The sequence below is a fragment of the Dermacentor silvarum genome, chromosome 8, assembly GCF_013339745.2.
Source record: "Dermacentor silvarum isolate Dsil-2018 chromosome 8, BIME_Dsil_1.4, whole genome shotgun sequence".
In the NCBI taxonomy this organism is placed as follows: Eukaryota; Metazoa; Arthropoda; class Arachnida; order Ixodida; family Ixodidae; genus Dermacentor; species Dermacentor silvarum.
The window spans coordinates 616,641-638,558 of record NC_051161.1 but is presented as its reverse complement, the minus strand read 5'-3'; the positions used below and the strand labels follow the sequence as shown (position 1 = coordinate 638,558).

At 51.4% G+C, this 21,918-nt stretch overlaps 1 protein-coding gene across 1 annotated transcript in view; it reads left to right on the top strand.

Annotated features, from left to right (window-relative positions):
- The window catches only part of LOC119460513 (intermembrane lipid transfer protein VPS13A), a 1,139,096-nt gene that overhangs the window by 1,049,021 nt on the left and 68,157 nt on the right, over positions 1–21,918 (top strand). The window contains exon 78 of the mRNA XM_037721434.2: positions 20,619–20,767. Coding sequence (XP_037577362.2) covers positions 20,619–20,767 — 149 coding nt within the window. The remainder of the gene's footprint in view (positions 1–20,618; positions 20,768–21,918) is intronic.

The following is a 21,918-nucleotide window of genomic DNA, read 5'->3' as shown; positions in this document are numbered from 1 at the left end:
ATCTCAATGCGCACACGCCACCAACAAAACCACGCACGTGCAACTACAATCGGTAAACACATCGGCGCCTGTCCGAACGCGTGTAGTAGTAGAAAACGTTTATTCACACAGAAAATAAATACGGAGGAAAATGTACATCGAGTGGAGTCTTCATTTCAAGACCCCAGTGGCCTTGGCTGCCGCTCTCGCCTGGATTACCAGTCCGCGCTGGGTTGCTAGGTCGGGGCTGGACAGAGTGGCCTCCCACGGCTCCTCCGGTTGTTGTGTTTGTATGTCTGGCGGTTTGGGGCCTGTACACCCCCACGTGACGTGGTAGGCGGTGGGTCGTTCGTTGCACCATGGGCATGCGTCTTTGTAGTGTTCTGAGAAGATAATGCTGTATTTGTGTAAGTTGGGGAAGGTGTTGGTCTGGAGCTGTCTCCAGTCCCGTGCTTCCTGTGCATTTAGCCCCTTGTGTGGTGGGGGGTAAAGCTGACGTTGTTTGCGCAAGTGTTGAAGTCGCGCGCCGTAAGCCGCGGGTACGGGGAGGGTAGTAGTGGGATCGAGGATTGTGGCCGCTCGGTTTGTGTGACCTCGAGCTAGCCTGTCCGCGGCCTCGTTACCCTCCAGCCCCGAGTGCCCCGGAGCCCACGTGATCTGATGTTTGAGCGATGAATTTCTAGCCAATGGATTAGTCGTGAACCTAGCTAATTTCTGAGGTATTCTGCCTGCAAGAAGGAGCCGACACGCCGCTTGGGAGTCGGTTATTACTTGAAGTTCTCGGTTGGTCGCGTCCCCGTACTGAACGGCCAGCACGATCGCCGCAGCTTCCGCTTCTGTGACGGTGCAGTGCGGGATGGAGATGCTGGAGACTTCTTCGTAAGAAGAGTCCACCACCACGGCTGCTGCTGCGTTCGATGCATCCTTATATAGGGCGGCGTCCACGTACACCGTCCTCGGGCTCCGTCCCACTGAGCGTTTGAGGTAGTCCACTCGGGCGTTTCTTCTGCCTTCGTTGTGGGATTGTGACATGTTTTTTGGGAGCGGGGCCACGTGAATTCTGGCCCGGTATGATGTCGGAATGTTTGTGGTCGACTGGATGGCGTCAAGGTCCGCCGGGTAGCCGATGCGCTTTAGGATGTGTCGGCCTGTCGCTGTGGACAGGAGGCGTTCTCTCTGGGTCAGGAGGACCGCCTCCTGAATTTCCTCGAACGTGTTATTTAGTCCCAAAGCTTCCAAGCTGACGTTGGATGTGTACGGTGGGAGACCGAGGGCGTTCTTGTAGGCTACGCGTATCATCGCATTGGCTTTGTTGAAGTCTGCTCGGAGCAGGGTGAGGTAAGGGAGCCCGTAGGAAAGGCGGCTGATGACCAGTGCCTGCACCAAACGGATCGTGTCCTCCTCCCGCATGCCTTTTCTGTTTCTGGCCACCCGGCGGATCATCTTAGAGATCTGCTGTGTTGTAGTCTTGAGCAGTTGGAGTGTGTGGTTGGCCTTTCCGTCGCTCTGCAGCCAGAGGCCCAGGATCCGGATGAGTGGTACCTCCCGGATTGGGACCCCATGTAGGAGGATGTTTAGGTTGCCTGGCGATTTGTAGTGATGTCCCTGTATGCGGATCACTTCGGATTTGTCGGGGGAGCAGTGGAGTCCGCATCGAATGGCCTCTGTTTCGACGCAGATTGCTGCCGCTTGGAGTGTGTCTTCCTTCTCGGCTAGAGAGCCGGTGTTTGTCCAGATCGTAATGTCGTCCGCATACAGGGTGTATCCGATGTTCGGAACCTGCTGCAGAGCCCTTGCAACGCCGATCATGGCGACGTTGAATAGGAGCGGGGAGATGATCGATCCCTGTGGTGTGCCCTTGTTGGGCATGTCTTGAGGGTCCGATCTCGTGTCACCCATTCCTATTGTTGCCGTTCGGTTGGACAGAAAAGTCTTGACATATTGGAAGGTGCGCTCGCCACAGTTGAGATTGCTGAGCTCGGAGAGTATTGCCTCGTGAGACACGTTATCAAACGCGCTTTTTAGATCCAGCGCCATAATGAGGTGTTCGCCACCCCTCGGGATGTTAGAGAGTACTTCCTCCTTCAGGAGAAGGGAGGCGTCTTGTGTCGACAGGCCCGACCGGAAGCCAATCATGGATGGATGAAAAAGGTCGTTATCTTCTATGTAGTGTTGAAGGCGCGTCTGGACGACTCGCTCGTAGAGCTTGCCCAGGCACGATGTGAGAGATATAGGTCGTAGAGCTTCCACTGCCGGCTTCTTGCCCGGTTTCGGGATTACTATGATCTCCGAGTGTTTCCACTCGGAGGGAATTTCATTCTTCTCCCAGAGCGAGTCGTTCAGGTACTTGGTGAGGTCCCTGATCTGTGCCTTGCTCAGGTTGCGGATCATGGCGTTGTTAATTTTGTCCGCTCCAGCCGTAGTATTTCGGGTGCACGATCGTACTGCGGCGTACACCTCGGCTTCGGAGATGTGAGCGTCGAGTGCCGGATTTTCCTCACCCTGATAGGTCGCAGAGCAGGGTGGCGCGGTGCTGGTGCCGATGTATTTGTCCCTTAGAGCAAGAAGTAGGGCTACGTTGTCTCCCGGAAAGAGGTGAGAAAGCTTCAGGGTGCGTGTAGATTCAGATTTTGATTTAGAGGGGTCGATGAGGTTCCGCAGGATTGCCCACGTACGGGAGCTTCCCAGCGTTCCCCGCAGTGACTCACAAAACTGTTGCCAGTTTTGCTGTGCTAGGTTGGTGGCGTATGTCTGAGCGCCCTCTGTGAGCTGTGCAATCCGCAGGCGGAGGGATCTGTTTAGCCGTTGCCTTTTCCATCTTCCCACGAGCCGGCTGCGCTTTTCCCATAGCTTGAGAAGGTGGCGGTCTACCTCTGGGGCTTCCGGTGTGCGGTGTATTGTTTCTGTGGCTGTCTTGTATGCCTGTCTGATGTCCTCGCTCCAGACGTGTATCGACTGGATTGGACCTGACGGGACGGGTGCATTGCGGAATTTGGGCCAGTCAGTGATATGGGCGGCACCCAGATGTCTTCTAATTTTGCTAGATGATATGGACGTGCTGAGTATACAGTGGTCGCTGCCCAGGGTTTCTCCTAGGTTCGTCCACGTGGCCTCGGCGACGTTCTTGATCAGGGTGAGGTCGGGGCATGAGTCACGGGTGACACTGTTGCCTTCCCTGGTCGGATATAGAGGGTCGGTAAGGAGTTCCATTCGTAGGGATTCTATTGCTCGCGCGACTGTCACTCCTCTTGCTGAGTTTGACTGATACCCCCAGTCCCGGTGAGGCGAATTGAAGTCCCCGACTACAATAAGCTGGTTTGCTTGCGCCAGTCGACTGGCTTCGGAAAGGAGGTTGGTGAAATCGGCCTTCGCCGGCCTTGGTGGCTTGTACGTGTTAACCACGAACGTGCTCTTTCGGCCCCGTTTGTTGGGTACGATCTCTATGGTTAAGTGCTCAACCTCCGGTTCTGACAACGAGTGCTCGATAACAGTGATGTCTTTTGCGACGAGGATTGCAACCTTCGCCATGTGGGGTTGGTGGATCGTGTAGTAGCCGGCTAGCGTAGGGGTTCTGTCGGCCCCTATCTCTTGCAGGCAGATAATGTCAGGTCTTACGGGGGTGGTGCAGAGGTATTGCTTCAGGAGATCCTGTTTTCTTCTTAAACCTCTGCAGTTCCACTGCCATACTTCGATGTGTTCAGTAGTGTTTGGCTTATGGTTTGGGGCCATATTGGGTGACTAGGTGGGCTGGCGGGCTTGAATTGCTCCCGATGGAATTGGCACGGCTGCGATTGCGGGAGGGGCCTTGTTCGCACGACGAGGCGCGTTTTTGGCGTTGAGCCTGGAGCGCCTGTATAGAGTTGGAGTGTTGGTTCTGTGTAGCAGTTACCTGCGTGAGGTTGGCAGCTATGTTCTCGATTTTTGCTTGAAGCGCGCTGAATAGTTGGGTGACATTTTCGATGAGAGAGCTGACTAGTGTCTTCTCCATGTCCTGTAGTGTTCGCTGTAGCGTTTGGTGTGTCACTACTTCATTGGGTTGCTGTGGGGGTGTGGCTGGTGGCGGCGCGGTGTTGTGTTTAATTACTTGTTCAAGTTTGGCCATAAGCGCTGTGAGCTTCGCGTCTTGTTCTGCTATCTTAGCATTTTGCGCTTTTATAATAGCTTGTAATTTAGGGATTCGGGGGTCTGTTTGAGGAGCAGGGGAGTCCTTGCCCTTGCCTTCCCAGCTCACCTGCTTCGTTGTGTCTTGGGCGGGTTGCTGCTGCTTCTTCTTCCTCGGCATTGGTGTGGGCGGTGTCCGAATTTGTGGTGGTTGTGCCTGTTGTTTCCGGGCTCGGGTTCCGGACCCAGACCGGCTCCTGGACTGGCTGCGGCTCGCTGAGTCACTGTCCTCGGAGTAGAACCAGCGATTATTGTAGATCTTGGGGAGGCCGTCCAATCGAGACGGCCTCTTCTCTGCGTTGTTGCGGGCGGGTGGCAGCTGAAGCATCCTTGCTGGTTTCAGTCTCTTAGGGCATTCCTTGGTGCCGGTTTCGTGCTGACCACCGCAGAGTCCGCATTTCGGCTCACAGACATGGGTGGGGGGTGGGTTCTGCATGCCGCACTGGCGGCAAACCGGTGTGTTGGGGTTTGGGCACACGTCCGGACGATGTCCCGACTGCATACACATCTGGCAGAACTGCCGGGCCGGCCTAAACTGGTGGCATGGGTATTCACACCCACCGTGATAGACCAGCCTGGGCAGGTGGGGCCCGTCTATGGTGAGCAGTGCCGTTGTATATGTGCCCAAGATGCGGGCGTCCAGGATCTTGATGCGGGTGTCCCGCACCCACAGTCCTTTTATGAGGGTTTCTCTTGTGTTGTTGGGGTCCAGTCCGTGAATGACACCTCTGATGGTTTGCGGTGAGAACGGCACGTACGCTTTCACCGGGTGGGCTTGGTTGGCCAGCTTCAGGTGGGTAAGTTGGCAGATCTCGTCAGCAGTTTCCTCGTGCGGGGTGCTGACTATCAGGATGTTTGAGCCCTTGTGGGGGCGCACGACGTATTTCCCCTCCACACGGGCGGGGGTCTGGCAGGACATGACAATTGCTGCCGAGATAGCGTGGTTAGGGTATTGTTTGAGGGCTAGGCCTCTTGTCGGCCGGATAACTACCTTCAGATCTCCCTTTGGAAGGGGTGGAAGTCTAGGGCGACGAGGACCGGGCTTTCGGGTTATGTCTGGGGACGGGATGTTAACGCGTGCAGCAGGGATGCGGCTTCAGGTGAAAGGCGCAGTGGCGCCACCACACGGCGCACGTATATTTACGTGTTTCGCCTCGACGGCGCTGCCCCTATCCGCCCTCCCTCGACCCACTACCCCTACCTAGTTCACTATACGCAAAACATTGTTAGCATTGAGGAAGGAAAATATAGGAGGGAGCATACCGCAACGCGAGTGTCGCCGACTGTGGTGGCCCAACACGTGATAAAAACGTCACATCACGGAGGATACATCAGAGCGCGTGGTAGGTTTTTGTATTCCCAGTTGATTTTTTTTTTCAATGCCCATTCAAAACCATATGAAACTCTTGAAATAAACAAAAACAAAACCAAGGGAAAAAAATTACACCATCTTCCCGTAGGGGAACCTTGAGTAGTATGCGAAGCAGCTATGGGGTCGACTCAAGTTCCCATTAGTTTTCAGATCGGCCTGTCGCCGCTGCTGTTTCGTGGCAGCGGCTCGAGCCCTCTTCTCCGCGGCGCTGTCCACGGCGCTGACACTGGCGTTGACGCTGGTGCTGTCCGTGGCACTCATCGCGGCGTTGCAGGAGGAGAATGAGAGGAGCGGAGCGCGCGTGCGCGTCATTATACCGCGAGCTACAGTGGCGCCAGTAACATCGGGAAGAATACAAGGCCGCAGTGCCGCTCGTCCACGTGTCGCTCGTCTAAGATGCTGGGAAACATCATCCTCGCAAAATGTGAAAGAAAGGGAATTTCTTACAGTCAAACATTATCTGAAGAATTTGTGAGCACCTGCCGTGGTTGCTTAGTGGCTTTGGCATTGCGCTGCTAAGCACGAGTTCGCGGGATCAAATCTCGGCCGCATTGGTTGGGGGCGAAATGCAAAAACGCCTGTATGCCGTCCTTTGGGTGCAGGTGGTCGAAATTAATCCCCCACTACGGCGAGCCTCGGATGGTGGTTGTGGGACCCAAGAATTTAATTGGCAACAGCAAAAGCGTGCAAAAGTGAGACCTTGATGCGCATGTGGTCATTTGTATATCTGTAAATAAAATTGTAATTAAGTTCTCCTGTCAGTACTTGAAAATATAAACTTCAGGGGGGAGTTGTGTGTGCTGTAATCGACTGCCCCCCCCCCCCCCCCCCCCCCCCGGAAGATCTCCCGGATTGAGTTTCTTTGACCTTGGCAGGTATGCAGCTGGTATTGAGTTCCCTCGTTCTGTGTTTGTTCAGTCACGGCAATACAAAGTTATTGCCGATACCACCTCGTAGCGATGGTGCCTCGTGATATGACCCACGGAGCAACATAACTCTGGCGACGAGGGTGGGATTCAAATGAGACCGCTGCAATGGGAAGCTAGCTCCGTCCGGTACGTACTCGTTCACAATGACGGCCACCACAATGGAGGGGCTCGAGCCTTTCGACATCGCTCACACTGAAGAGTGAGAAGTCTATGCTGAACATTTCCAGTTCTTCCTCGAGGCGGAGGACATTATGGATGCCAGCAAGAAGAGATCGACATTCCTCAGCCGCTGCGGTACCACCACATTTAAATTAGCCAGGGCGCTCATGGCACCAGACCAGCTGAAGGATTCACCATTCGAAACAATCCTCGCCGTTCTGCGCGACCACCTAGCGCTGAAACCACCATAGCTTGCCACGGGAGTGCAACGCATCGATCAGCAACCATCCTCACTTGATAACATATTCCGGGACTTTGCTTCTGTGTTCAACGGGACGCTGAGCTGCTACAAGGGACCGCCCGTGCAGTTTGCACTTAATGCTGAGTTTGTGCCTATCCGCCTGAAAGCAAGAAGGGTTCCTTTCGCACTGCGACCAAAAATCGACGCCGAATTGAGCAAACTGATGCAAGAAGGAATCCTAGAGCCAGTTGACCACGCTCGTTGGGAAACCCCTATTGTTACTCCACTACGTCCGCATCTGTGCAGACTACAAGTGCACCATCAACAAAGCCTTGCAGCAGCACTTGTATCCAGTACCAGCTGGCAACCAACTGTTGGCATCCCTTTCTGGTGGAACTGTCTTTGCGAAGCTATACTTAGCAGAGGCTTATCACAGCTCCTAGTGACTGATAAATTTGCAGAGGCACAGACCATAGTGGCGCATCGGGGTGCTTTTCGCGTTTCATGATTACAATTCAGTGTCAGCGTTGCACCTGGCATCTTCCAGAGTATAATGGAGAACCTACTGCGCAGACTTACCAGGCGTCATTCCACATTTTGATAATGTCTTAATTTCAGGTCCATCGCACCAGGAATTGCTTAGTTGCCTTCGAGAGGTCCTTCAGCGGTTCCAAGATGCAGGGCTTAAGGTCAAGAAGGAGAAATGCCAACTAGGAGTGACTCAAGTGGAATTTTTGGGTTTCCAAGTCGATGCTGAGGGAATCCACCCCACACTGGCCAAGACGCAAGCCATCCTTAATGCACCGCGCCCGTTGAACAGAGCCGAGCTGCAGGCCTTCCTGGGTCTTCTCAGAAATATTGTGCATTCCTTCCACACAAGGCCACGGTCGCTGAACCCCTGCACCGTTTGTTGGACAAAGAGGTCTCCTGGCTGTGGGGAAACCTACAACAAACTGCATTAGACAATGTGCAGAATCTACTGGTATCCAACCAGGTGCTGACACACTTCGACGAGAAGAAGCCGGTAATCCTTGCCTGCAATGTGTCCCTGTACGGAATAGGAGCGGTGTTAAGTCACAGAATGCCGGATGACACGGAAGCACCAGTTGCTTTTTATTCAAGGACCTTGTCCTCTACAGAGCGGAATTACGTCCAGATTGATAAGGAGGCACTCGCTGTGGTTGCCGGAGTAAAGAAGTTACGTGACTACGTATTCGGCCGCCCATTTAAGATCCATACAGACCACAAACCACTCCTGGGGCTCTTCACATCAGACCGGCAAACGCCACAGATGCTTTCACCGCGAATGTTGCATTGGTCCATTTTTCTGAATAGATGCCAGCATACTCTCCACCACCGACCAGGAAAATAGTTAGGCCACACAGATGGTCTCAGTGCCAGGATGACCCTTTGCCAGCAGAGGTCGTCATGCTTCTGGACGTACTTCCAGAATCTCCAGTCCATGCAGACGATGTGGCTAAGTACTCCGCATAGGACGCTATCCTCTCCCGTGTCCTCAACTGGGTGTGGAAGGGGTGGCCAACGTGCGCTCCGACTTCCGAATTCACACTATTTGTGTCCAGGTGACATGACCTGTCCGCCCACAAGAGATGCTTACTGTGGGGTGACCGTGTGGTAATTCCACAGAAGCTCCATTTCCGGGACCTCGAAGCTCTGCATGGCGGACACCCTGGCATCGTCAGAATTAAAGCGCTTGCCTGCAGTTATGTATCATGGCCCATCATAGATGTGGCCATTGAGAAATGGGTCCGGCGGTGCTTTCCCTGCCAGGAAACATAGCCCGAGATGCCTCGGGCACCTGTGCACCCATGGGAGACCACCCGGACTCCATGGTCGTGCCTCCACATTGATCTTGCTGGTCCATTCCAAGGACAGACCTTGATTGTGGTGGATTCTTATTCCAAATGACTGGAGATTATACCAATGTCGTCAATGACATCGAGTGCTGTAATCACTACCTTACGAAGATTGTTCGCAACTCATGGCCTGCCAGATACCCTTGTATCAGACAATGGCCCGCAATTCACATCCACAGAATTTCGGGGGTTCCTGGATGCCAACATCATCCGCCAAGTGACATCTGCACCGTTCCGTCCATCCACGAATGGGCAGGCTGAAAGGATGGTACAAACCACCAAACAGGCATTATCTCGGATAATCCAAGGAAGCTGGGTACAGCGCCTGGCAGACTTCACTCTACAGCAGCATGTGACTCCGCACATAGTCACGGGACGCTCCCCATGCGAGTTGCTGATGGGCCGCCGATTCTCTACCATGCTGGACCGGCTGCACCCAGACCGGGCCCCTGACAAGGCCTCCCGGTTGGCAGAAACTTTGCCTAGACCATGCACATTCCAGCCCGACGACCCTGTATTTGTACGCAACTACAGCCAGGGCCCACCATGAGTATCTGCTGTGATTTCCAGAGCAACTGGCCCGATCTCTTATGAGGTTGCTCTTCCGGACGGCCGTGTGTGTCACCAGCATGTGGACCAGCTTCGTCATCGGAGTAGCATTCCCATGAGGTTAGCCGAAACCGTACCTGAAGGAGGACAGCCTGAGGTCCGGCCTGCATGCCCTTCACCTGATGGAGTGAGCTGCAGCAAGACACCAGATCTCAGTGAACCTGAGGAGCAACCAACAGTCATGCTACCTTTAGATGACATAGCAGCACCTCAGCCAGCACCAGCAGAGCAAAATGTAGAATCGCCAAGCCCGCGCCGTTCATAGCGTTCCCGGAAGACACCCCAACATCTTCAGGACTTTGTGCTGGCATTGGCTGACTGTTGAGTCCGAACTGAAGGGGGAAGGAGTGTTGGTGTACCGATTCTGGCCACTGAGTTCAGCGGATGACGTATCTTCGTTGGTCAACCCTGGTGATGAAGAGTGCCCTCTTCTGGCCCCAGGAGTGTATATATTCCAGTTGTTATCGAGTTCCCTCATTCTGTGTTTGTATACCGCCTCGTAGCGATGGTGCCTCGTGATATGACCCATGCAGCAACATAACACTACCTGCTTATTATGATCAGTGGTGCTGCAATCCCTGAAGATTGGTCTTAAGATAAAAAATTGTGCAGATCCAACGCACATGTTGGAATCTATATGAAGCGAAGCTTAGTAAAGCAGTTAATTAAAATTTTGTTTACTTTCTTCCTATGTAACGTGTAATGTTTTGCAATGTTTATGTTTATCTTTTACAAGTTTCACAACATTATTCTCGTCCAATTTTTATGTTTATGCACTATGCTCACAAGCTATACGACAATGCAAACTCTAAATCAGGAGGTTGCATAGTGCAAGACGTCTACATAGCTGTGTGACAAGAACGAAGGCAATGAATGAAAGAACGGTGACTATGCGCAGAGAAGTATGACGCATGACATTTAAGGAGCTGGTATCACAGGGGCACCCACCCATTCTGGAGGACTTGCCGAATGGCTAAATCAAAGAATCTGGTAAATATTGCCACCTTTGCTATACGTAGGCGACAAAGCCAATAACGGTAGTTTGAACAGACTCCATCAAGCAGTGTGGAAGATTCAAAGATGAAGAAGAGGGCTCTACACTATATTTCTTAAATGGGCTGCTTTTGTAGTATGTCTCCTTGTTTCCTATCTTCGGTGCACCCTGACAATATAATTCACCATTCCATTAACAGGTCAGTGTGCTTTAGAGATACCTGTGAGCTGACATTATATGTTAAGAATTTATGTAGGAATCCAATTTTTTTTTTTTTTTTACGCAGAAGAGAGATGTGCGTACTTGCACTTTATATAAGCCTGTTCGCTGGTACTTACATTTGCCACACACACAGTCAAACTCGGATGCATTGAACACGAAGGGGGTTGCAAAATAGTTCAATATATTGATCATTCGCTATATAAAATATGCCTATCTGAAGATTATCTGAAAACCCCACACATTTCAGACAGTCTCCTGAGAATGTGAAAAGTGGGAATTTACGCTCCCATGCTCAGAGCCACTCAGTGAATAAAGTCAAGTGCCATCCAGTTCATGTGGAGCACGTGGATTGAACCGGGAGGCCTTTTGCATTCTTGAAGCAGCATGGCGATCCTCTTTTCGATGACAAACAGTGCAGGTAGTATTGATAGTGACTCGATAATGCCCTTTTCAAGCATCTTTTTAACTTCCTGTTGGATAACTGCTCGTTTCCAATGCAGAAACACGATGTGGATGTCGCTGAATAGGGTTTGCATTGCCGGTATTTATGCGATGGATCACGACGGACGTTTGACCTAAGGGTTGATTGTCAAAGTAAAACATGTCACGATAGCCTTCAAGAACGCTGCAGAGGGCTTCAGCTTGAGCAGGTGCAAGGTCAGAGTAAACCATCTTCTCAATGTCGACGGCACTGCCGTGGGATGACATCACGGTACGGGCTGAGCTGTAACAATCTTCGACTGTGAAGGGCTCGACCTGATCATCCTGCAGAGTGGTAATTACAGCCAATGAGATCCCCTGTGGCAGGACTTGTGCGGTTAGCGCAAAATTGACAAGGGGAACGCAGATGCGGTTGCCAGTAATTGTCAGCACAGTGTGCGGAACTGTAACACCATGGGTAAGACTCACGGGTGGAATCGGTGCGACCATGTAATTACCGTCAGGTACAGCTGGTGTGAAAAACAAGTCGACGTGTGTCGCAGATTTAGGTGGTTGGCGAATAGAATCTATGCAGCTTAAATGGCTTGGAGGCAGGTTCACGGGGTCGGCAAGAAGAGGCAATTAGTCAAGGCAAAATGAGCTGGCCGAACAGTCAGTGAGGGCACAATGACTGGCGAGAAAATCCAGACCGAGAATGAGTTTGTGAGGGCAATGCTCCATGACGGTGAAGAGAACGACGGTGTGTCGCTCAGCATTGGTGAGTCGAGCAGAGCACATGCCAACAATAACAACAGTCCCATCGGCAACTCGTACAGCTTCGTTTGGGGCAGGCATCAGAACTTTCTTGAGCCGACGGCAAAGAGCAGCACTCATAAGGGACACATGCGCCCCGGTGTCAATCAACGCTTCACTACCTTTACATGCTTCACTGCATGGAGGTTACTTACTGCTGCCATATGCTTCACTGAAATACATGAGCGTCATGGAGCACAATGCAGTATTATGGAATGCAAATATATAAGACCTTGTTGCACGAGCCCTCTGTATTTAGAGGCATGCATCTTGCTCATTTTACAGCGTAAGCTGTTGTTATGGAGGAAGGAAAAATATACGAGGGAGCATTACGTCACGCAGCCAGCCTTGGCAAGCGAATGCTTCGTGTAGCCAGCAGTGGTTACCCAACACGTGACCTCTTGTGTCGAGATCACATATCAGGACTTGTTACTGGGCTAGTTGGTTCATCTTATTGTGTAGTGTTAAGACGCAACCAAGGACGGAAAAAAGGATCAGGACAGGAAAGAGCGTCGAGATCACGGAGAATAGAGATTTGCCGAGACGATTGGTTACCGATAGTTTTTATTCGGTGCACGCTCGGCCCACAGCTGCTCACATGCAGGAAGGAAAAATATTGTCGCGAAGGAAGACCGAAATAAAAAGCAATATACAAGTATATTTACAAGCAAATGCACCGGACTTGGCCAAGAGGCAACAGCCCGCACCAGCCTCTAATCTTCATCGTCGTCTTCACACTGCTCGCCTCTTCGTCAAGGCAAATAGTGTCCCATAGCACTACCCTCGGCGGCAAAAGCACCGTCCCGGAGCGATTAAAGGCCGGACTCGGAAGCAGTGTAGTAGGCCTTGAGCCTACTAATGTGCACGACATCACTGGATGCCAGAGTAGATGGCGAGATCGACCTGACAGGTTCAATTTTGTAAGACACAGGCATCACCTGGCGTAGCACGCGGTTGGGCCGTGTGTATCGCGAAAGGAGCTTCTCTGAAAGCCCAACGTGACGAGAGGGCGACCACAGGAGCACGAGCGCACCAGGCGAAAACTGTACGTCGCGGTGGCGGGCGTTGTACTGACGCTGCTGAGTGGTTTGCGAGGCCGTCAGTCGAGTACGGGCAAGCTGGCGTGCATGGTCGGCGAGGGCGATGGCGTCACGCGCATACTCGATTGTTGAGATCGCAGCAGGAGGAAGTGCCGTATCAAGGTGCAAGGTCGGTTCGCGACCGTACAGTAGATAAAATGGAGAAAATCCCGCGGTGTCATCCCGGGACAAATTATATGCAAATGTGACGTAAGGAAGGGCAATGTCCCAGTCGTGGTGGTCCTTGGAAATGTACTTGGACAGCATATCGGTAAGGGTACAGTTTAACCGCTCTGTCAGGCCATTGGTTTGAGGATGGTATGAGGTAGTCAGCTTGTGTTGAGTGGAGCAGGAATGCACAATGTCGGCGATAACTTTCGACAAGAAGTTACGACCACGGTCAGTATGCAGCTGTCGCGGGGCGCCATGAAGCAATATAATGTCACGCAAGAGAAAGTCCGCGACATCAGTGGCACAGCTAGTAGGGAGAGCCCGCGTGATAGCGTATCGGGTGGCGTAATCAGTTGCGACGGTTACCCACTTGTTCCCAGAAGAGGATGATGTGGGAAAGGGGCCGAGGAGGTCTAATCCAACACGAAAGAACGGTTCCACAGGGACGGTGATCGGCTGGAGATGTCCGGCAGGTAGCAACTGAGGTGTTTTCCGACGCTGGCAGGGATCACAGGCAGCAACATTGCGTCGGACGGAGCGAGCGAGACCGGGCCAATGGAAGCGGCGGCAGACGCGGTCGTACGTGCGGGTTACCCCTAAATGTCCTGCAGTGGGTGCATCATGCATCTCAAAGAGCACAGTTCGTCGTAGATGCTTTGGCACGACAAGAAGATCAGATCCGTCAGGGAGGAAGTTCCTTCGGTACAGAATGCCGCCCTGGAGGACATATTGGTGAACGGAGGCGTCGGTAGGAGTAGAGAACTGACGCTCGATGGGTGCTCACAGCGATAGGTCACGGTACTGGTCATTGGCGATGTTAGCGAAGGCAGACACAGAGAAAATGCCGTTGGCGTTACTACTGTTGGCGTCGTCAGGTTCGTCTATCGGGTAGCGAGACAGGCAGTCAGCGTCCTTGTGTAGTCAGCCAGATTTGTAGGTGACAGAATACGAACATTCTTGGAGGCGTAAGGCCCAGCGACCAAGTCTTCCTGTAGGATCTTTCAGTGAACATAACCAGCAAAGCTTGTGATGGTCAGTGACAACGGAAAAGGGTCGGCCATATAAGTATGAGCGGAACTTTGCAACCGCACAAACTAGGGCCAGGCACTCATGCTCAGTGATGTAATAGTTGTGCTCCGAGGGTGAAAGGAGCCTGCTGGCGTAAGCGATAACACGGTCGTTGCCGCGCTGGCGTTGTGCCAGTACTGCGCCAATTCCGTGGCCGCTGGCATCAGTACAGACTTCAGTAGGCGTAGAAGGATCGAAATGGGCCAGAACGGGAGGCGTTGTGAAAAGGTCGATTAGATGTGAGAACGCAGAGGCCTCATTTTCGCCCCACTGAAAGGGGCGTCTTTTTTCAAAAGCTCGGTTAGTGGTCGTGCTATGGCTGCGAAATTTTTCACGAAACGGCGGAAGTACGAACAAAGGCCGATGAAGCTGTGCACATCTTTGACACACTTTGGAACAGGAAAGTGTGTAACAGCATGGATCTTGCCTGGGTCTGGTTGCACTCCGTTCACATCAACAAGATGTCCAAGGACGGTTAGCTGGCGACGGCCGAATTGGCACTTCGATGCGCTGAGTTGCAGACCAGCTCGACGAAAAACATCCAGGACTGCTGAGAGGCGCTCGAGGTGCGTAGCGAATGTTGGGGAGAGTACTATAATGTCATCCAAGTAGCACAGGCACGTGGACCATTTGAAACCGTGAAGAAGGGAGTCCATCATGGGGTTCAAAAGTGGCAGGAGCGTTACATAGACCGAATGGCATCACTTTGAATTAATAAAGACTGTCGGGTGTTACAAAAGCAGTCTTCTCGCGGTCTAGATCGTCCACGGCAATCTGCCAGTAGCCGGAGCGAAGGTCAATAGAAGAGAAATAGTGAGCACCGTGGGAGGCAGTCAAAGGCGTCATCAATCCGAGGTAGGGGATACATGTCCTTTTTGTAACCCTGTTAAGGTGCTGATAATCCACGCAAAAGCGCCATCAGCCATCCTTCTTTTTTACCAGTACAACAGGTGACGCCCATGGACTACACGACGCTTCAATCATGTTCTTGGCAAGCATATTGCGAACTTCTGCGTGAATAACTTGACGCTCAGCCGGTGACACTCGATATGGGCGGCGATGAATAGGAGGGGCATCGCCGGTACTAATATGATGTTTAACAGCTGTAGTTTGGGCCAAGGGACGATTGTGAAAGTAAAAAATATTGTGGTAGGAAAACAGTACGCGGTAGAGCTCACGAGCGTGCTCGGATGGCATGTCGGGCGCAATCATTTTCTGTAAGTCGGCGATAGTACAGGTTGCGGACTGCGATGGTAGAAGAGGATCAGCTGAATTGTTGTCTACTGCAATAGATGCTACTGAGTGATCCTTGAATGAGTAAAGCTTGGCCAGAGACATCCCGCATGGCAGCACTTGTGTCGTCAAGCCAAAATTGACCACTGGCAGGCAGACGCAATTCGCCGTAATAGATAAAACTGTATGAGGTACTGTGATCCCGTGTGTAAGGAGGACGTCTTGCATGGGAGCCGCGATGTAGTGACCGTCGGGCACTGGTGGGAATGACACTAAGTCAACGTAAGTCAGTGTCGAAGGTGGCAAGCGAACGAAGTCGATGGAACTGAGGCGACTGGGGTGTGGTTCAGCGGGATCCAGAACAGGCAGGTCATGGCGGAAAGTATTGGCGGAACAGTCGATGAGAGCAGAATGCACGGAGAGGAAGTCCAAGCCGAGGATGATTGCATGGGGACAGTGGGCGATGACTGTGAATAGCACGATAGTGGAGCGATCGGTGAAGGAGACACGGGCGGCACACATACCAATTACGGGGGCTGTTGGCAACACGGACAACAGGCGTCGTGGTGGGTGTGATAATTTTCTTCAGCCAGTAACAAAGGTCAGCGCTCATTACCGATAAATGCGCCCCAGTGTATATAAGAGCAGACACAGAAACACCGTCGACTTGCAAGTCAAGAAGGTTCAGATGAGTGGGAAATGTCAGTAGAAGATTTGGCGGCGTAGGGAGCAATGCAGTGTCACCTCGAGGCGCTGCATTGTCTAGTTTTCCGGCTGGGAGCGGCGTCCGAAGAGAGTCGGCGAATAGGAGCGACAGGGTTGGGGAGAGCAAGATTGCCGTCATTGGGGAGAAGGCGAACAAGAATAGGTGCGGTTCGGTGCAGGAGAATCAGTGGTGGCATTATCGGAGCGTGCGGCATAGGGTCGAGAAGGGCCACCTGGGCAAGAGTAGGCAGTATGAGTAGACCGGGTCGGGGAACTCCAACGACTGCGACAGTGGCGAGAAATGTGCCCGATTCTACGGCAGTGAAAACAAATGGACTTGTCGTCAGGAATGCGCCATTCAGATGGGTTGTGGAGACGTGGTGGGTAATAAGATGTGGGACGGGGCGGAATCGAAGAAGCTGGGTGGGTATCAGGGCGATGGGCCGAGCAGATGGTGTGAACACCCATGTTTTGCGAACTCCTGGCGGACAACTGCCTGGATCAGGGAAACCGTGACTGCAGGTGCGTTGGAGGAGCTGGAGTCGAAGGTAGCCGAATAGGCGGCCTCAATCTCACGCTGGACGATCCTGGTAACATCGCCAGTGTTGTTGGGACGAGGAGCATCGGCACAGGAAGATGTCGCTGGAGTGTTGGGCAGACGGGCAAACTGCTGGTCGATACGTCGGCTTTTAGCGAGTTCCAGGCGGCGGCACTCTTTTATAACTGCATCCACCATCGCCACATTGTTGAAAACGATCGACAATGACTTTGAGGATGTGGGAAACCTTGTCTGGCTCAGTCATGTGTACGTCAACTTTGCGGCACAGAGCCAAGACGTCCTGAATGTACGTGACGTAGGGCTCGGTTGACGTCTGCACACGGCCGAATAACACCCTTTGCACGGCAAGTTGGTGACCGTAGGGGTTGCCGAACAAGTCTCGGAGCTTTTGCTTAAGCGAATCCAAACTGGTGAGCTCATCTTCATGTGTCCGAAACCAAACTTGAGGTGTGCCACCCAGGTAAAAGACTACGTTGGCGAGCATGATAGTAGGGTCCCAGCGGTTATTGTGGCTGATGTGTTCGTACAGGCTGATCCAGTCCTCGACGTCTTCCCCATCTTTGCCTGAGAATACGCCAGGATCACGGGGAACGGGTAGAGCGATGTAGGTCGGCGAAGTGGCAGAGGTGTTGGAGCCGGCTGAGTCGAGCTGTCGGCGGCGGGAGCCATGACGGAAGGCTCTACATACCGTCCACTCCGAAGCTCCGTGACGAGGTACAGGGAATGTCCACCTCCACCAGATATGTTATGTAGGAAGACGCACACGAAAAGCTATATATAAGTATATTTACAAGCAAATGCACCGCACTTGGCCAAGAGGCAACAACCCGCACCAGCCTCTAATCTTCGTCGTCATCTTCACACTGCTCGCCTCTTCGTCAAGGCAAATACTGTTCCGTAGCAATATCTTTTTCTTTGTTTCGTTTTTTTCCTTGGTTTTGTTTTTGTTTATTTTAAGAGTTTCGAATGGGTATTGAAAAAGAAATCAACCGGGAGTACTAAACCCTACCGCGCACTCTGACACGTATCCTCCGTGCTCTGACGTTTTCGCCACAAGTTGAGCCACAACAGTGGGCGTCAATCGCGTTACAGAAGGCTCCCTCTTATCTTTTGCCTTCCTCCATAGCTGTTATGGGCTAATTCCAATAGCCGTTTTGGTTCGCGATGGTGTCTGCTGCTATCGCTGGAAATGCGAAAAAAAGTACCCGGTCCCCGCCGGGATCGAATCTAGGCCCGCTGCGTGGGAGTCGGATACTTTACCACTGAGCCACACAAGCACTTGCTATCAGGCAGCGGAAAAATGACCTATAAATGCACCCTAGGCAGGCGCGCATGCGCAGATGACGAAATGCGATTCAGACGAGGTGCACAATCAACGCAATCTTGAGCCTCCACCAGTATGGTGGCGCCACCTAGTTAAGGCGCCTTGTTTGGACTGCAGGAGGGGTGCAAACCAAGAAACATTGGTTAAGAAAAAGTCACAGGCCTGTGCGGCACACGCAGCACAGTCACAGCGTAAGCTGGTGGAGCGGCTCAAGAGTAGCTCCAATTTGGGCACCACGCACAGCAGGGTCTTCTCGGCAGTCTGTTCGCCTCGTTTTGACGAGAACGATCTTAACTGTCCACCTGGCGTCGATGGCGAGCTGCGGCTTGTAATGCTCTCTCTACAGCAATCTGCTGAGCCCGATCAAACCTTACAACTACAACTTGCATGTCGGGTGCGCCGCGTTTGCAGGCACCTTAACTAGATGGTGCCACCATACTGGCGGAGGCTCAGCAGCTCGGGAGCGCGTTGATTGCACGCCACGGCTGAATCGCATATCGTCGTCTGCGCCTGTGGACGCTGCATTTGAAGGCACCTTATGTAGAGGGTGCCACCATACTGGTGGAGGCTTGAGTCGTCTCGCCCTGTGTGCTTGCTTTATAGGGTATTTTCTGGGGCCGGATAGCAAACGCTTGCGTAGTTCAGTAGTAGAGTATCCGGCTCCCACGCAGCGGGCGCGGGTTTGATCCCGGCGGGAACCGGGTACTTTTCTCGCGTTTCTGGCGATAGCGGTTATGCGGCGGACGCCGCTGGTGGCGGCATCATCGCGACACATAATGGCTATTGGAATGAGCCCATAACAGCTTATGCTGTAAAAGGTTAAAGAAACTGAGAGGGGTCTCTGGAAAACAGGGATGCAGATGAAATCATCACTGGGAACATACAGAACTTTCAAGCAAGAAATTGCTTGAAATTGTAAAGCTTGACTTTACTATTGTCCTTTAGGATAAGTGACTTGCAGCTTAAAAGCATCTTACAAGTACGAGTTACTTTTCCGAGCAATCAGTACTAAATTCAAGCATTTTGCGAGTCTACTTGGTTACTTTTTTATGGTACTCAGTAAAAAAACCTAATTACTTTTTTCAATTAACTTGAATTGAATTCTGGTGTTTTACATGCCAAAACTACAATATGATTATGAGGCACGCCGTAGTGGGGGACTTCGGATCAATTTTGATGACCAGGGGATCTTTAATGTGCCCCCAATGCACGGGACATGGACATTTTTTCATTTCACTCCCATCAAAATGCAGCCTCTGTGGCCAGGATTTGATCCCGCGACCTCGTGCTTAGCAGCGCAACACCATAGCCGCTTAGCCAGCGTGGCGGATAAATCAAGTAACGTGTACTTGTCTGATGAGTGTCGACAGATTTGCAGATATTCATTGTCCTTATTCCACTGCCGCACAATTGCACTGTGCTTCATATTTCTAGTTACCGGTCCCAGACGTTCTCTAACAATGAACTCTCTCATCAGCACTTAGAGTGGACTAAATTATTGTCATTCTGTATTATGGTTTCCCACATCTAGTCTGCGGCACCAAGTAGCCCATAAGTGCTGCTGACACATAGGTAGAGCTGGGATTTCTGGGACACGTCCTCATTTTGTAATATGTCAATGACTTAGTAGTAGACCCCAACCAAGTGGGCTCTACATTAGAGAGTTCTAGAATAGGGTCCCCAAACGTTTTGGGGCCACAAAGAAATAGCTTCCACTGCGCATGTGCGAGACGCAAACTGCATTTGGGTTTTGCATTGGGCACGCTATTTCACCAATTTAGCGGGAGCCCCAAAAGCTGCCCCGAAAGCTTTGCGTCAACAAACATGGCGGCACACATCGAAGCGACGGCTGTCCGAGTATCAAACTGGGCTTGATTCGTGGTAACGCGTGAAGTTCGTAAGCTAGGAGAAGTGACTGCGGTTATCGCTTTCTCTGAATGAATGAGACGCCGCTGATTCCGAATTCGATTGTCGAATTCATGGCTCGTAGGCCTAACATGGATTAGCTTGGCTGATGAAGGCACGTAAAGTTGGTTACTCAAAATTAAGTGCAACAAATCGCTTGCTGCAAATAGAATAACCTCTCAATTGTAATTAAATACAAAACCACGAAAGTCAAAATTACTCTGCTTATCATAAAATGGTATACTTTATTTTAATATTTAGAATAGTTTTTCTTTGACACCGTAGTGGCGCTGCAAGTGCAAGACGCTATTCGCAAACGCAAAGCCCTATTCTAAAACTCTTCACTCCTGCATGCCCCAACGCTAACACCCGCAAAGCTCTTTGGGGCCCCAAAATTTTTTGGCCTCTATTCTAAAACTCTCTATTATCTTTATCGACATTGCTTTCCGAAATTCACATCACTTATCTCAGAATTTGATGGATTATCTCAATTTCATTTAAGTGTCTTGTTATCAAACACACCTATGCACAATGAGCCTTTAACCAGTCAAATGTATGGGTTGCAAAGGAGAGATAGTGGCGTTCTTTTTCAAATGAGACACGAAATCCTTCTGGCCATCTTTCTCAATTTGTTCTCACCAGCGTATGCATGCTGGTGATAGAAAATAAGGCCAAGTATTCTAATAATAACCCTTTACAGATGTATACTTTGCTCCTGCAGATGTTTATGGGCATTGTGCCAATCCACTCTTGATTGCCAAATGTGGGCCACAGCAGCACTTTCCCTTGGAATTGCAGGGACTCAGGCCTTTCTCCCAGTACCAGGCTACAGGATACCGGCTTCTCCTGCAGCTCAGCAAAGGCCATTACTCGCAGACTGACACTTACTGGGCCCATGCACCACTTGGCAGCCATGACAGGGCCAACATTGTCATGATTACAGACAGGCAAGTGTGCCTTCAAGCAGCGGCCCTACATCTCTTTTGGCATGACTGTGAGATGAATAGAACCATGTTTTTACTCATGCACTAGTGCCATTTCTGGGGCGTCGGCAATGCTGTGTAGAATTCCTGCCAAACATATAGCAATGTTAAAATGAAAGTAGCACAAAAAGGCCAGGACTTGCACCAACTAAGAGTAGCGTAGTTGTGCCAGTGTAGTTGTGTCTACACATATCATAATCGTATAGACCGTTTGCAGCCCCATACCCAGGGTGCCATAATATTTGGTCAGATGGCAGCGCCTGTTATTTAGTACCTTCTGATCAGCGCATTTGCTCTCTTGTTTACAGTGGCCGTAGCGGCTGCACACGCGGCTCAAACATTCATTATTGCGGTTCTCACAGTGCACAATGATGCAGAGGTAGTTTAGGTATGACTTTCAATTATCTGTTCTGTCTGCACTGCAATCTGATTCTGTGCAAGCTTACCAGCTGAAGGCGACGAATGTAACAGCCTGCTGATATTTGCTTCAACCCTTTATACAGTAATACCCTGTTAACACGAAGTAGTAAAAACTGGAAAAAATTTCAAAGATAGGCAGAGTTTTGAAATAGCCGAATTAACGAAAATATAAGCGTAACCATCACGTAAAGCCAACATGACGCCTTTCCAATATTGCGCCAGTAACCGCCGCCGACTTCCTTTCAAAAGCTCAATGTACCAGGAGTGGTACTTTTAGTAGGTCATTTTTGCGATATTACGTGCAACCCAGCAACCAACACATCGATCATATATAGGCAACGGCGAACCTCATACATATAAGCGCAAACGCTGTTTACAAGTGGCGGCGTGCTCGCCTCTGTGCCCTGGCCGACGCTACTTTTCTCGCACTCATTGCGCGCGTCAGCGGTCGTAGCGACGCTCCGCTCACGTAATAAGTGGGATCAGCCGGCCGAGAACTGTAGATGAGGGTGAAGTAGAATCAAGCAAAAGGCATGGGGACAAAATTGCAGGCCTGGGGCGGTATTTTGTAGCGATGTGTTATGCTTTATTCTATGCTAGTCTTATCATCCACCGCTCATGGCCGGCTGATCCCGTTGATAACGGGAGCAGACCATCGCTCTGACCGCTGACCAAGCGTGAAAAGCACGAAAAGG